The sequence below is a fragment of the Electrophorus electricus genome, chromosome 13, assembly GCF_041902795.1.
Source record: "Electrophorus electricus isolate QZ-2024a chromosome 13, ASM4190279v1, whole genome shotgun sequence".
Lineage (NCBI taxonomy): Eukaryota > Metazoa > Chordata > Actinopteri > Gymnotiformes > Gymnotidae > Electrophorus > Electrophorus electricus.
Window position 1 is genome coordinate 8,915,001 of NC_137509.1, and position 15,979 is coordinate 8,930,979.

At 44.4% G+C, this 15,979-nt stretch overlaps 1 protein-coding gene across 1 annotated transcript in view; it reads right to left on the reverse strand.

Moving 5' to 3' along the window:
* The window catches only part of sema4f (sema domain, immunoglobulin domain (Ig), transmembrane domain (TM) and short cytoplasmic domain, (semaphorin) 4F), a 46,086-nt gene that overhangs the window by 8,590 nt on the left and 21,517 nt on the right, over positions 1-15,979 (reverse strand). The window contains exons 2-3 of the mRNA XM_027000723.3: positions 2,089-2,225; positions 818-877 (exon numbers count right to left, since the gene is read on the reverse strand). Of these exons, the coding sequence (XP_026856524.2) occupies positions 818-877; positions 2,089-2,225 (197 nt within the window). The remainder of the gene's footprint in view (positions 1-817; positions 878-2,088; positions 2,226-15,979) is intronic.

Consider the following 15,979-nt stretch of genomic DNA (forward strand, 5'->3'; position numbering starts at 1 on the left):
TAATGTGATTTGAATGGTGCATATATTTGCGTATGTGATCAGGCTTTCAACTGCTCCCCCCCACCCCTGCCCCTGACGTTGTCACACTCTCTCGCTCTCTTTCTCTCTTCATCTCTTTGTGCGTTTTGTTTGCTTAATCACACCCTTTGATCACCACCCCGTGCGCTTCTCACCCCACCTGTCAATCATGCACAGCCCCCTCCCCCACCCCCCACCTTGGAACAGAATGGGGGTAGATGGCAGCCACTAAGTGGCCTAATTAACTCCCTCACACACACTGGCCCCATGTGCAGCTTCCCACAGGCAGACACAGAAAGAGAGGGAGAGAGACAGAGAAAGAGGGAGCGAGAGCGCATGAGCTTATTAATTATATTCTCTTAAGTACAGCAGGAATTTTTTTTTTTTTGAAATACAGGGCTTTACATTTTTGATGTGATGTAAAGCCCTGAAGAATCACATGTGTGCATATGCGTGTTTATTTGTCATGTGCTCTAGAGGAAGCACATTTCGTCTCAAGTCTCCTCAGTGAGCATGCAGAGTCACAGCATGCACAGCCGCATCTGCACATACACATACATGTAGCCCCAACCGCACACACACACAAACACAGACACACACACTCACACACACATACACACACACTCAAACACATACACACACACTCACACACACTCACTCACACACACACTCACTCACACACACACACTCAAACACACATACACACACACTCACACTCACTCACACACACTCACTCACACACACACACACACACACACACACACACACACACACACACACACACACACACACCACTCACCTCTGTCTTGCCTTTAGCCACACAAGCTTTCTTCTTTTCATCTGGAACATCCCATACAATCTAATGAGGGTGAGAGTGAGAGAGGAGTTGAATGTGGGTATAGGAGATGGTCCCTGCTGAAAAACAACAAGGGACCATGCATTCCATCTATGAATATGCAAATGGTCATTTGGCCTAATAAATGCATTAGATATAATTAGAGAGGAGCATGCAAAGGCAGTCCTCATCACATGCCATTTATTCATGTATTCATGACATGGGTATGAATAATGTTGAGGAACTTAAATCCCTAAATAACTTGGATCAGGGATTTCATTTAGCAATGCAAAACAATATGACGTGACGACTATTTAATCAGTTCGGAGTTCTCTCTATGTGTGATATTGTCTATGAATAATTTTATTTAAAATCCCATTAGAGACAGGAGGCCAGGCACTGTTAGCACACAGTGGTAACATCCCCACCCCCAACACCCAGTAAATTAGAACCAGAGCCTTTTTGAGCTAAACAGAAGGCAAATACTTGGTCATTGTTGTACATGCCTAATGACCCTTAAGAACACTTACAGAGCAGAAGAGCTCTGATGTATTACTGTAGCTTCCAGACTCAACATGGAGGTTGCTCCATCCACACACACTCTCAGTTCAGAGACTTTATTTTAAGAGATGAACTTTAACTTGTTGGCTTGCATGTCAGACAAGACAGTTCAGCTGCACACAGTGTGACTTCACCAGAGTGGGATTGTTAGATCTGCCATATAATATTTAACGCAATCCGATAACTCAGTGAGTCACCCTACAATGGGGTTGGGCCAAACTGTGCGGTAAAGTCTGGCATACACTCATTATAACGCATGGGTAAACACACACACAACACACACGCTGCCCATGATGGAAAGCTGGGGTGGACAGAGTGAGAAAGGTCAAGGGGTTGAGCAAACAGGTTTCTAATGGCAAAAAAGTCATTTAATCATTTGTGCCTCAATGATTACTTATATGATCCATAATCTATGATGTTGACAATGTAGATAAAAACCTAAAAGAAATTCATTTTGCAAGAGCTTAACCTTTTATTTCACAATAATAGATCAATTCAATCAGCTTCAGTTGAACTGAAGTTCAATTAGCTTACACTGAAAAAAATGCAATAACTTTGCTACAATGGAAATGATTTGTCCCAATTTGGCTTGATATTTGCATTTCACCTTATAGGTAGCCCCCCCCCCCCCCTTTCTGCTCTGTTAGCCTCCAATAGACAGAAAGGAAATTTACCTGGTCAAATTTTGATAGGTTGGCAGTATCCACGGCAACAATTGCATCTCGCGCCCCCATATACAGCATCCCAGATGACCGGTCCAACAGAAATGTACTGAAGTTAGTCACATTTCCCAATTCACTCCCTCTCACTTCTGAGAGAGAAAAACAGAGAGAGAGGAATGAAGTGAATGAATGTAAAAAAGAGCAAATATCACATTTTTTCATGCTGTCTTAAATGCAAAACTCTGCCCACAAACTAATTCACATAAACAAATGACATTTACCTTCAAACACAAGGCAACACCTTTAAAATAACAGCTAAACAACACACAATACATTGTAAATAAAGTAAAAGAGGCACCCTTTGATTACACAGTAAGGACGAGTTAAGTTTTTAAAAATCCTTCGCTTCTGTTTACCCAATGAACAACAGTAATTCTGTCCCAATGTGGCAGTAGTGTTATTAGCTGCTAGTAAGTGTTTGATATTGTGAATACATTAGTGGAAGTGTTGATACTGTGAATAATTAATGGTGTTTATAATGAAAATGCACTGTGGCATAGATGCTGAAGGAGGTCCTACTGAAACAGCCCCACTGATCTGTTCATTTCCATTTCAAAATACATTCCACTCCAATAAATTTGGAGATAGAACAAAATAATCACCCAAGTAGGAAACACTCCCCTGTTGACCTGAAACCACCTTCAGATATATGCAAGCCCCCCCCCCCAGGTACTCTCAAAGGAAATTACTCATGCCACTCAAGGCTGACACCTTAGTCCTACGCCTCCTACATAAAAAAGCCCTGTCACACTTAACAGACTGCAGAAAGGGGTGAAAAGCACAGAGAAAGAGAGCAAAAGAGTGAGAGAAAGAAACGGGGAAAGAGGCGAGATCACACTCATTTACTACTGTGGGATACAGAGACAGAAAAGAGAAATTCATAGAACACTTCAATGTGAAGCCTTATTCTCTCTCTCTCTCTCTCTCTCTCTCTCTCTCTCTCTCTCTCTCTCTCTCTCTCTCTCTCTGTGTGTGTGTGTGTGTGTGCGTGAGCTTTCATCTAGGCATCAAAAGGACAAAACTTAGAACCCTTCTTTCAGTGTGAGGTATATCCTAGTTTCAGTTAACCGTTGCATGGAGTCAGGCCCACATGTGCCATCTGCACAGGCCGAGGGTGGAGCCGTAGATGCGGCGCTCCAGTAGGATGTTCTGCAGTGGAGGGTGACTGCCTGTCTGTCTGTGCAGTGGACAGTGGACCCAAGCCAGCAGACTGCAAAAATGATGGATGTGTGTGTGGTGTGTGTCCACCTCATGCTCTACTACGCAAGGATCAGCACATGTGGTCAGATGGGTTCTCTCGGTTTACTCTACTCTCCATTTCCTTCCTAGTATGTTCTGTTTTTCTGTCTGTGTTCTTCTTCTGAAATCACTCCACTCCCACATTTCCCAGCACTCCCAAACTTAACAAAGTGCATTTGTTCTAAGCATACTGTCCCACACCCCCAGCATTCCCTATAGCAGAAGAGAACAGTGTGTGTGTGTGTGTGTGTGAGAGAGTGTGAGAGAGACACAGACACAGTGCCAGTTGTTTGAAGAAAGGCCAGCTATGTGCAACATTTCTGCTGTATGTGTGTGTGCGCATGCTAGTGTGTACCATCTCCAGTGTCCTCAAGGCCTTCTATTGTACAAATACAAACACAAACAGATGCGTGCGTGCACACACACACACGCACGCACACACACACTTAAACAGGGATTTCATACAGTGAGTAAAGTACATTATAAAACGTTGTTCCTTCCTTCCCTCCCATTGCGATCATCAGTGTACTGCCCTACACATGCACCACTGGGCCTTCGTGAGGTGAATCCTCCCCCTCCTTCCCCTGTTATTCTTAGTTTTGCACTAGACAGCTTTGGTCTTTCATAGCACTACTCAATACCAGACAAAACATGTACACACAAGTCATGTGAGGATTCCTATGACCATATCCATGTCAATATTCAATCAGCGGTTCAGGTGAAGCGCAGCCCCTTGAGCTCCCAGAGTAAGAACAGGCTTCTTCACACATTCCACATTCATATTCCAGTATGCAAATTGATTTTTGGGGAACATGCCAATACGGTCCCCATACGGCCCGACACAGGCACTTCAGGGGCCAATGAAGTGATCTCAGTTTGATAGTTTCAATGCAAGAGGCAGCAAACCGCTGCCTCTTTAGTTGAGAGATTTCAAATATGCATAAGTTCAGGATCTGTGATTCATCTAGAGAAATGCAAGCAATTTACAAAAGAATGTGGGTTTTCATGACACAAGCCTTTACAGATTCGATTTGGACACAGGAAACTGTACAATAACAGTCATTAGTCTTACCAAATGGGAAGAGGGAAAAGCCTCAAAGACATAATCAGAGCAACGATCCATTTCGGCTGTACCATAAAAACTACTTCACATACTCATCTCAGCTCCAGAAACGCAATGACTCGATGAAAGAGCTTTTCATCACTGTTTTTGGTCCCAGACTCTCGTCTTTCATTTCTCTTCTCCTCTTTGCTCTCCCTCCATCTGTGCCCCAAAGGCTTGCCAAGCGGACCCCCCCCCTCGCCACCCCCCCTCCTCCATCCCTCTTGCTGGATGGTAATTCTGGATGAGTGGCAGGGAGAGATGGCTGAGTGAGGTGTGCAGGGCCTGGGGGAAGGTGCACAGTAACGTTCTTGTGCTTCACGTCTCACTGCCACTCCAGGAGCTGGTCACGCCTGCTGCCTGCGCCCACATGGTATTAAGTGTATTGAGCTCCACCATCTGCCCTGTTAGCCCGCGCAACCAAGCCAACCACGGCTCCGTTCTAGCGTGCAGCAGCGGCCATTCATACAACATGTGACAAACATTTTAATGTGATTGTGCCTGTGTGTCTGTGTGTGTGTATATGTGTATATATATATGAGAGAGAGAGAGAGAGAGAGAGAGAGAGAGAGAGAGAGAGGAGTGGAAGACTCATAAAACTAATTAATGTAAATAAAACACAGTGATCTTTAACAGGTGACGTGTTATAACAAATAGCTCCAAAAAACCTGCAGATCTCAAACACACACACACACACACACACACACACAAGCATGCATTCAAAGTTGGCTGAGGGGAGAGCAAAGGGGTGTGATGGCAGTGGTACAGAGAGATGCCAGCGATGTGCTAAAGCCCAGCACTGGCATACCGCAGAGGGGGAGCCAGCCAAAGCCTGCCCCCAGCCCCATTCATCATTCATTCAGTCACACTCCATTAATCATGAATGAAAAACAAGTGCAAGAGAGAGAGGAAGGGAGAGAGAGAGAAAGAGAGAGAGAGGGAGAGAGAAACGAAAGCATGCTTGGGGTGAGGGCAATAAACAGCAGTTGGCCGTTTCCTTCTCTTCTGTGGTTCTGTCTCATCATACACATGCGCCCACTGTGGCTCGTTCCGAGATCGTCTCTCTGCGTCTCTCTGTGGCTCGTTCCGAGATCGTCTCTCTGCGTCTCTCTGTGGCTTGTACAGAGATTGTCTCTCTGCGTCTCTCTGTGGCTCGTTCAGAGATCGTCTCTCTGTGGCTCGTTCAGAGATTGTCTCTCTGCGTCTCTCTGTGGCTTGTACAGAGATCGTCTCTCTGCGTCTCTCTGTGGCTCGTTCAGAGATCGTCTCTCTGGGGCTCGTACAGAGATCGTCTCTCTGTGGCTCGTTCAGAGATCGTCTCTCTGCGTCTCTCTGTGGCTCGTACAGAGATCGTCTCTCTGCGTCTCTCTGGGGCTCGTACAGAGATCGTCTCTCTGCGTCTCTCTGTGGCTCGTTCAGAGATCGTCTCTCTGCGTCTCTCTGGGGCTCGTACAGAGATCGTCTCTCCGCGTCTCTCTGTGGCTCGTTCAGAGATCGTCTCTCTGCGTCTCTCTGGGGCTCGTACAGAGATCGACTCCCTGCGACCTTCGGCCCAGCCCCACACGCTGCTGCTCCTCACAGCCACACAGAGGACTTGCTCTGCTGTTGGGCTCTTTATGCTAATTACTTGGCTTCTCCAGTCCTCAGCCGTGTGTCATATGCAGCATCTGACACAAATTTGTCTTGACTGCAGCCATCCTGATTCCTTTTTGGTATCATTTCTTGGTGCCACTGACTGAAATGAAATTAGACACCTCACATTCAGAGTTAAAACTGGGGAAACGTCTGACTGACATCTGTGAATATGCACACAGTCACATTTTCGTGACTGTGTCACTAGAAAAGAATGAAATAGAATTTGAAATGCGTGTGCATCCCTAAAATCAAATAACTGATCCCAGTTCAGGCCGAACAATGCTTTAACGTAGACATGTTGTAACTGCGCCATCAATGCAATTCCTTCAACACCACCATTTATTGTAAATGAATAGTAAACTGTAACAGCCAGATATCATTAGGAATTCTATGTGTACAATATGCAACCATCTGTGCAGTATGAGAAGCAGGAAATTAAGCCTTGTCCATTCAGAGGCACATGTTGCTGTGTGCTGCTTACGATGCAATCCAAGCATAACCCAGCCTGACCCCAAAACACACACACACATACACACACACAGGCACACACACACATGGTCGTACGCGCGTGTGCACACAGATAATTGTTTAGTGGTAAGGTAATTGGTCACTGGCTGTCACTTTAGTCAGCCAAATCTCATCTCATTTATTATTCCTGTGGAGAATGTTTGACCTAATTGGAAGTGATTTCCCCCCCCCCCCCCCCCCCTGTAATACCAGGAAGTTAGAACTGCATAGTGTTACCCTGATGTCTTCCACATCACTGGTTTGTAGTCATCATGGAACTGAGGGAAGCTTACTTCATGCACTGAGCAGAAGATCGGAAGAGCGAATGGAGCAGAGTAAGGAGGGATGTTTGAGGAGGATGAAAGGAACAAAGACTGACGTGAGGGAACCCAAGTGCAGAGTTTGTGGCTGGCACAGAGTACTCAAAGGCAGAGTTTATTTTGTTATGGTATTGAAAAGCTTCTGAACAACTTTGCTACACGATATTCTTCTCCAGCCGGTGTGACTCAGGATGTGGTGTGTTTTTGAGACTTTTCCCAGTACTCTCAGTCATAACAGGCAGATGGGTTTTTTGTAAGCAAATCCTCAAATCATAAACTAAGAACAGGCTGACCTGGTAAAACTAGAAAACACTGAAGCTGAAACACAAATCTGAACAAGGACGTGAAAACCTAAAGTAATACTTCAGTTACCATGAAAACTTAGGCAAGTGTATGGTTCTTAGAACAACGAAATGATGAATTAGAAAACTCTCTGTCAGTTGAGTAACACAGCAGAATGAAATTTACATTCTGGCGGTTCAGAATTAAAAGCCATGGGAGAGAGTACTTCAAAACTATAATGTTTGAAACTAAACCTGGAAATTCAAGCAGATCCTTTAACACACCATTCAATATTAAAAGCAGGGGAGTGGCTATAGACACCATTGACACATGAGCCCTAACAGGAATTTAAACTTACCTTCAAGCACCCCCCCCCCCCCCCCAACTAACAGTATAAATAAAAGCGCACATATAGTAAAAACACCTAGCAAGCAAGCATAACAGCAAAGCTCCACCCTACATTGTGCTGGCATTGTGCGTGCGTGTGTTTGTTTGTGTTTGTGTGTGCGTGAGAGAGAGACACACACATCAACTGAATCTGAGACAGAGACAGACATCCTGGAGGAAGTGTGAGGATGGGCTGGGCGGATGCTGGCTCCAGCTCCATCCCTCTGGTGTCAGGCATGGCTGTCACTAGGCCTCTCCCCTTTCACGCTTTTCACAGAAGTAAATGTTTGGAAACAGCTTGTCTCTCTCTAGCTTTCCTTCTGTTTCATTAACTTCTACCCTATTCTCACACAAGAGCAGGGACCAAAGAGGCCTTCAGTACACAAGTAAAGCTTTCAAAACAACCACACACACACACACAAACGCACACACGCACACTTTTCTTTCTCCTGGTGATAACGCATGCTGAGGGCAGGCTATTTAAACAACAGGCTGGGGGCTGACCTGGAAGACCTACTCTCTGAGCTAGCTGGTCACTCTACGACCAGAGAGCGTGGCCTGCTCGTCCACCTCTGCACTGGGGCGTAGGTGACGAGGCTTCCTGGTGAAGGGAAGAACAGCACAGGGAAAAGCTGCTGCTCCTGAAAAATATGACCGACGAGCTCGAGATCAGGGGAAGCACTAAATAACCACGAGCCATTGTAAGATTCTCACTGTCGGCCAGTGAGTGAAGTAGGTTAAACAGAGCTTTTCTCCTCACTGAATACAGCCCACAGCTCTACAGCTCACTCTCACGCACACAAACACACGCATGTGCATACAGCCTGTGGGTTAGATATGCATTTTACTGCTGACTCTGTAAGCACTGTAGGCGCTTCCATTAGGTGCTTCTCCACTGCCACCGTAGCCCTGTTTAGAGGTAACGAGGACTGGTAGAAGCTAGACAATCTCTCATCAAAAGATCATTGAGGCTATAGAAGAGAGTTGCGACTGCAGTAAACAGACTTCACAATCCCAAACCCTTCTCCCCCTGTTTTTCTCATTAGAGAGCTCTGTCGTGCAGAGCAGATTAGGACATTTCCTTTATCCCTCTTAAATCAACCTGCAGTCTCTAAACCCTTGCATGCAGTGATGCATGCTAAGCAAAACACAACTGACACAGCTAGTTAGAAGATAAGGTCCTTGAGTCAGGAGTGGGTAGGAACACTGAATCTATGTGTGTGTGTGTGTGTGTGTGTGTGTGTGTGTGTGTGTGTGTGTGTGTGTGTGTGTGTGTGTGTGTGTGTGTGTTTGAAGCGGAGCTTTTATCAGAGAGAAAGGAAGAGTGTAAGTGAATTGTATAGCATTCATTACAATAGAATCTACACAATAGGATTGAAAGCAGAACAGATGATATAAGTAAAGACTGTCAACTTCAAAACAATGGAACTGTCAGATACATACAACAAAAAGCTCATTTTCTCCTTGTCTTTCGCTCGCTCACTCACTCTTTGGTCTATCTCTCATATACACACACACACAGTTTCTTTCTATACTTCCTTCTTCGAACAAACACACTCAAGTTCAGGTACTGCGCAGCACACACTCCTACATGACGTTGCTCAGTTGCTAGCCAGTCACCAATCACTGACAGCGCAATGTGTGGCAATGACATAATGACATATTAACTAAAAACACAAAGCCACACCCACCCATGCACACAGCATGTTCCCATTTCCTGCTGTGGACATTTTAGTATTGACCCTATGTCTGGTCTGCAGGACTGCTCATAAAGTCAACAGTAAAGAGGGTGTGCTTTTGGCATGGTTTATCTGTGCATTTTTGTGTTTGTCTGTGTGTGTCTCTGCATTTTTTGCATGGTGTGTGTGTGCTTGGCCACTAGAATACACATTTGATGTTTGTCATTGCTACAAATATGTACAAAACCGACTAACCAAAAGGTCATCTTCACTTGGTATTACTGTACTTGGTGTTGACTATATATATATATATATATATATATATATATATATATATATATATATATATATATATATATATATATATTTCCTTTTCTGAACTACAGTACATTGCACTGTGAAAACAAATGGCAAAAAATACATTGGCTTTTGTGGTTTGTTTCTTTATCACATATTGTTTTACATTATACAGTAAACACTATTACTCTGGGTTTCTGTTACAGTAAAACTAACTAATTAATTCACAGTTTACTGTAAATTAACTGTAACACTGAGTCAAGACATCTATTGTGAGGCAAGTCAACAGGTCAAATGTTTCTTTAGCTGGCTTAAAATACATGTGGATGTAAAAACAGAGGAAAGGGAGACACATAGTATATGAATCTATATGTGTATGTATTATAGCAGTGTGACGAGGTGCTTGCCTTTTGTGAAGGTCATTGTACATGGAGTGACAAGGCAGTCTTGTCAGAGGTAGCATATGTTATAGTTATGCTATAGTTACAGCAGCCTGAGTCACTTTTAGATGAAAGATGAAGGGTTTTGAAGTGCATTTTGCTCCAAAGCAAACTGCTTGATGTGTTTTTGTAGAAGTGGACATGGTATTGAGACAAGTGTGAAAACAAAACAAAACAAAAAATTTAAAAAAAAATTGTAAATACCAACAACATCCAGGCTTCAAACTTCTGCTAACTGTCATGCAGAGTAGCCTACTATAATTGTGGAATAAAAAAAAAAATTAAACCATTAATCACAATTATCTGTAGGACAATTAATCGTCAGATAGAATTTCATGATCATGACGGGTTCAGCTGACTCAGGTATCCCATCTGATACAGGCACACACAAACCCAGGAACACAAAAACACATGCACAGACATGTACACCCCTCCTCGCCCCAGTCTCTGCCTCAACAAACCAAAGCCCTACTGTTGTCTGCCGCCAACCAGGAGAGAGAGCTCCACTTAAACACAGTCACAAACACCACATTCCTACAAATGCTATACTCACAGCTGCTAAAGCTACATCAGTCATTGCTAGATCTGCTCAGGATGCTTAACTAACTCTGGAGACTTCAGAAGCACAGGGCTTGGACGCCACCTTTGAGTCTGATTCTGGTTAGGGCAGTTAGTGTCTCCCCCAGAGAGCAGGGATTACCAGGCCTTAGACTCAGTGGGGAGCGAGAGAGGGTGAAGAGGGAGGTAGGAAGGGGGGGGGAGAGAAAGAGAGCACGCAAGATGTTGGAAGACGAAAGGGCTCTTAGGGGGAAGGGAGCGTTGGATGACGCTCCTCTTCCAACGCGTTGCATTTCTGCTCTCTCTCGATCTCATTCCTTCCTGTGTTTCTGGGAGCTATGTGGGATTGTGCATGGGATGATCGTAAGGGCGTCACTAATCGCACTTGCCCTAAATACACCCGTGCCCAAGAGGATTACAGCGAGCAGCTCAACCGAGAGCTTTCATCAGCCACAACTCAGCAGAAAAACCTAGTCTTCTGAGGCATCTCGCACCATTACTGTGTGTGTTTGTGTATACAGATTCCAGGCTTGTACTGATACTACAAAGGTCATTGAGTTTTAGTGAACATGTGAACAAGAAATTCAAAATCAAGCCATCTCAATATTATTTTTGAACCTGATTTTGTGTGTGTGTGTGTGTGTGTGTGTGTGTGTGTGGTGTGTTCAAGCAGAAGCCTCTCTTTCAGATGCATAATAACTAGGAATAGTAAGAAATGGAAGTCTGACTATTGAGTCTCTTTAACCTACCCCCACCCCCCACCCCCATGATTCTCACATATCATCTCTGTTTTCCTTAAGGAATAAGGCATAAGGAATCAACATATATGGATGGGAGAGATATGCATGCATCCCAATTATGCTTGCTCTAAATCTCTACCTAAAAACATGTAATCACCCTTATCTTCATTAGGAAACCAATACTTACAATCTTTACAATCCTGGTCTTACATTCCCACCAGTCAAAACACGGTTTATCTGTACTTACACATGATCAGTGCCCTTTGTTAGCATAATACCCACAATCCCTTGGGCTGTCATGCCCATAGGGATGAATGGTAACTAGGTCATTGGAAATAGAAGACCATCTGGAGTAAAATTCAGAATTCCAAAATATTCTTAGCAAGATTTATACCTCCCCACTTGTAACTGTTTTTTATCTCCTAAACAGCTTTCCAGATCTGGCATTGGTGCACCAGACGTCAATAAACATTATTACGTAATCGTACAATCTCTCCTTCCTTGTCAAAACTCTGTGACCTGATTGAAACACTCTTATCGACAGCAAGGCCAGTAAGAGGAGGGGGACTAGGTAAGCTAGCCTGCTAGAAGAGAAACACTTCTTGTTCTCTTCTGTACTAATGCCTCATCCATTGATCTCATCTGTAAGGTCATATGAGCAGTGATATGAGTCTCAGCATGTCACATGTGTTGCTGTTAGTTTTTTGGACATAGTTTCAAAACATTTTGGTTCTTGTAGACAACAAACAGGAATAGCACTTCTGTTTACATTAATAAAGGTGCACAAAAACACACACCACACTTGAAAGACACTGAACACTGAACAAAGCTTTCCATGTTTGTCAGTTTCTGTCCTCCTTCCAACATCAGAATTTGCAGGTCAAAGTGTTGTTGAGGATCGATCCGTCCAGCAGTGAGTTAGAGCTGGGTTTTGGTTAGCATTAGGGTCATGCTGATTTAAGGGTAGTGTTAAAGTCGTGCATGGTTAGGGTCGTGCTGGGGTAGGGTTAGCGTTAGGGTCGTGCTGTGTGCTAAAATGGGGCTGTCCTGCTTCACTTCTGTGAGTCGGCAGCCTCAAACACACTGCCATTTCCTCTGGGCAGTGAGCTTTAGGAAAAGCGAGAAGGCCTTGCTTGTCTTTAAATACATCATTCCATTTCTGAAGCTCCCTTCTGGGTAAATGCAGGCACAACCAGTGGGTAATGGCTGAAGCCATAAAGCTTGGCAGGAAAACATGCTGAACAGTACAGTTCTTCAGAGAACCATATATAGTGGGCTGAAGAAAATGTCCAGGGCTCAATACATGATTGGTGTACATCATATATATGTCTATTCCTAGGGACAAGTCCTACAGTCTAGACCCTTCGCCCCTCAGCTCTGAGGCCTTGTGTCTATGGCTCCTCATAACAGGTTGTGTATGGATTAAGCAGACTAAAGATGAGTTTGGGCCATTGAAAGTCACTCCAGCTTGTGCTTGGGAGCTAAGCCCCCTTATGGCTGTCAGGCCTAAGGTTCCCATAACTTCTGGCATGTGTAACAGAATAAGTGCTATGTGGCTAACCATTCTGACATAAGCACTGGGGAGAAATGTGTTAACTAGAAACCCTTCACTAGAATTAGAGCATTCCCAGAATGGTATCTGTGACAAAACGCTTCTGTGAAACCCACACATTAAGCCATGACATCCAGCACTTCAGACAGACCCCTCCTACACAGACAGAAGATGTAGAAAAATCCCTCATATTGAGGAAATGATACTGTGGTCATTTGCCTTGCTTGAAGATGTAAAGATATTACATCCAAATGTGAGCAGGAATACAGCTGCAATATTGTCTGACATATATGATGTCATGAAGGGGGAGTCCATAGTAATACAACACCACACAAGCAGACAAGGAGCGGCTCGTCATTCTCTCCATCAATGTAAATTATTCACCTGTGTCTGTTCCACTCGCTGCCTCACAGCCAATGAGGTAAGAGATGAGCACCCACTTCCCCAACCCCCCTCCACCACACACACACACACACAGAGCAGATGGGACTTCTTGTGCGGCAGCGATTAAATTTCAGTATCATTGTGGCCCAACCACATTGTTCCCCCCACTCTCCCTCCCTCTCTCTCCCTCCCTCCCTCCCTCCCTCCCTCCCTCCCTCCGTCTGAGAGGTCTAGTCAGCATAACGATAAGATCATGGTCCCGCTGATCACTCTATCTCTTACATGTATCACGTCACCTCCAAATCAGCCTCCCATTAATGATCCCCTCTGTGTCCTACAACTGTTAATCAACTGGAGGAAGTGATTAGACTATAGGCTACTGAGCCCGCAGGAAAGATATCAACGCCTCCAAGAAGGAGTTTATGTTCTACTGACAGTGCAGGAAGGGAGCGAGAAGGAGAAAAAAAGAGACAGAAAATCACCAAGGCATACACACGCTTCTGACTACGCAGCAGATTATAATTCTTCACACGTGCACACATAACCTTACCTTATATTTTAGCAGTTACTTATCACTCCTCTGCTGCATTCCCAACTAAGAGGCAAACAGAGATGAATTCACACTGAATTACTGAACTGTAACGTTGGCCATTCTCCCCACCCCGTCTTCTGCCCCATCTTCCTGTCTGTCGTTCTGGGCAGGAAGTGCCTTACTGATTTAGCCAGTATTGAGGTGCTGTGCTTTAAGACACAAGCCCTGGCGTCTTCTGCTCCCTCATGTCCATGTGTGTCCAAACTGTGAAACTAAGAGTGTGAGAGTATGTGTGTGTGAGGAGGAGAATAGCCAATAGCTTTAACACAGCTTCATTGATTGCTTCTCTACCAATGTAGGCCACAGTCTAATGAGCTGCAGGGGAAGCGTGAGAGATTTAAGGTTAATCTGGTAATAAAGAGGAACTTCACTAAATTCAGGAAATGTTCCACATCATCTGCGTCATTGTTTATCACACTTCATTCCACATCTGCTTTCAGGTTTGCATAGTGTCACACAGGAAATGCTTCACATCAGTGACATTCATAGTTTCACTATGGTATCCGATTATGTGACTTTCTTAAACCAGTAAATGTTCCAGTAGAAGATGAAGATCTTGAGGGATTCAGTTGGATTTGTATCCAATTTGGATTAATATCACAGACAGCTTCTCTTTTGGGCAAAACATTTAGAGCCAAACATTCCATGTCAGGTTTGAGCCTAATATACCCACCTAGGTGTCTACAGAGCAATAAAAAGTGGGGCAGAAATAACAAAAAACATGCATCACTGAATTCTCTCTCTCTCTCTCTCTCTCTCTCTCTCTCTCTCTCTCTCTCTCTCTCACACACACACACACACACACACAAACACACACACACTTTGTTTAACTTCTACAGAGACAAAATGAAGAAAAGCTCAGGCAACAGACACACACAAACACATACCATGCCCCACTGTCTTTTTACTTACAGACAAAACAAACTTATATATACCCGCATAAAACCATTCAAACAAACCACTGTTCACACCATGCAAACAAGCACACACACAGAGAGAAACTAAATAAAATGATCCAATAAAAAAAAGCTGTCAGCATCTGCACATTTCTGTACAGCTTCTGTGTGTGTGGTGGAAAACATCTTTGATCCATATGTCTGGTTTTCCAGAGCCTCTGGACCCTGCATGGGACAGAGTTCCCAGTCACACTGAAGGAGAGAGCACCAGACGAGCACACAACTGCAGCGCGCAGGAGCATGTGCGTGGACTTCACTGAAGGTGTACAGGCAGAAAGATAAGTGGTGATGAGACAGAGAGATCAGCAGTGTCAGACAGAGAGATCAAAAGTGTCAGACAGAGAGATCAGCAGTGTCAGACAGAGAGATCAAAAGTGTCAGACAAAGATCAGCAGAGTCAGACAGAGAGATCAAAAGTGTCAGACAGAGAGATCAAAAGTGTCAGACAGAGAGATCAGCAGTGTCAGACAGAGAGATCAAAAGTGTCAGACAGAGAGATCAAAAGTGTCAGACAGAGAGATCAGCAGTGTCAGACAGAGAGATCAGCAGTGTCAGACAGAGAGATCAAAATGTCAGACAGAGAGATAGGGAGAGACTCTCATGGCTAACAGTTAGAGGACACTAGTAAGGAATCCATTCAGTATGCCGAGATACCACTTCCATAAACTGAAACAAACAATCTCTTGCTCTTTCTCTCTGAGGCACACACACACACACACACACACACACACACACACACACACACACACACACACACACACACACACACACACACACACACACACTTCATACACACTTCATACACACTCCAGAGCTTGCAGAGAAATTAATTGTTCTTTACACTCCTTAAATGGAGTTTCAGAGAACAGAACCCTTCTGTGCATGTCAGCGCTCTGGTAGAGAGAGCAGGACTGGCCATTAAACACGATTTTTCAGGGATCTCATGGCCCCTCTGTTCAGTGCGATCATAAGAAACCACACATCAGCCACTGCAAACAGACAGTCACATGTCTCCATGTGCACGCCCAGCCCTGCCAAACCATATCTCATTTTGTTCCACGCTATAAAAACTTTGACCTGGCCCCAATCGCTCTGCCGGCTGTGCGCTGGGCTGTGCGGTGTGTTCCCCTCCCTCTCCTCCACATGGTCCTGAAGATCTGCCTGAGTCATCAA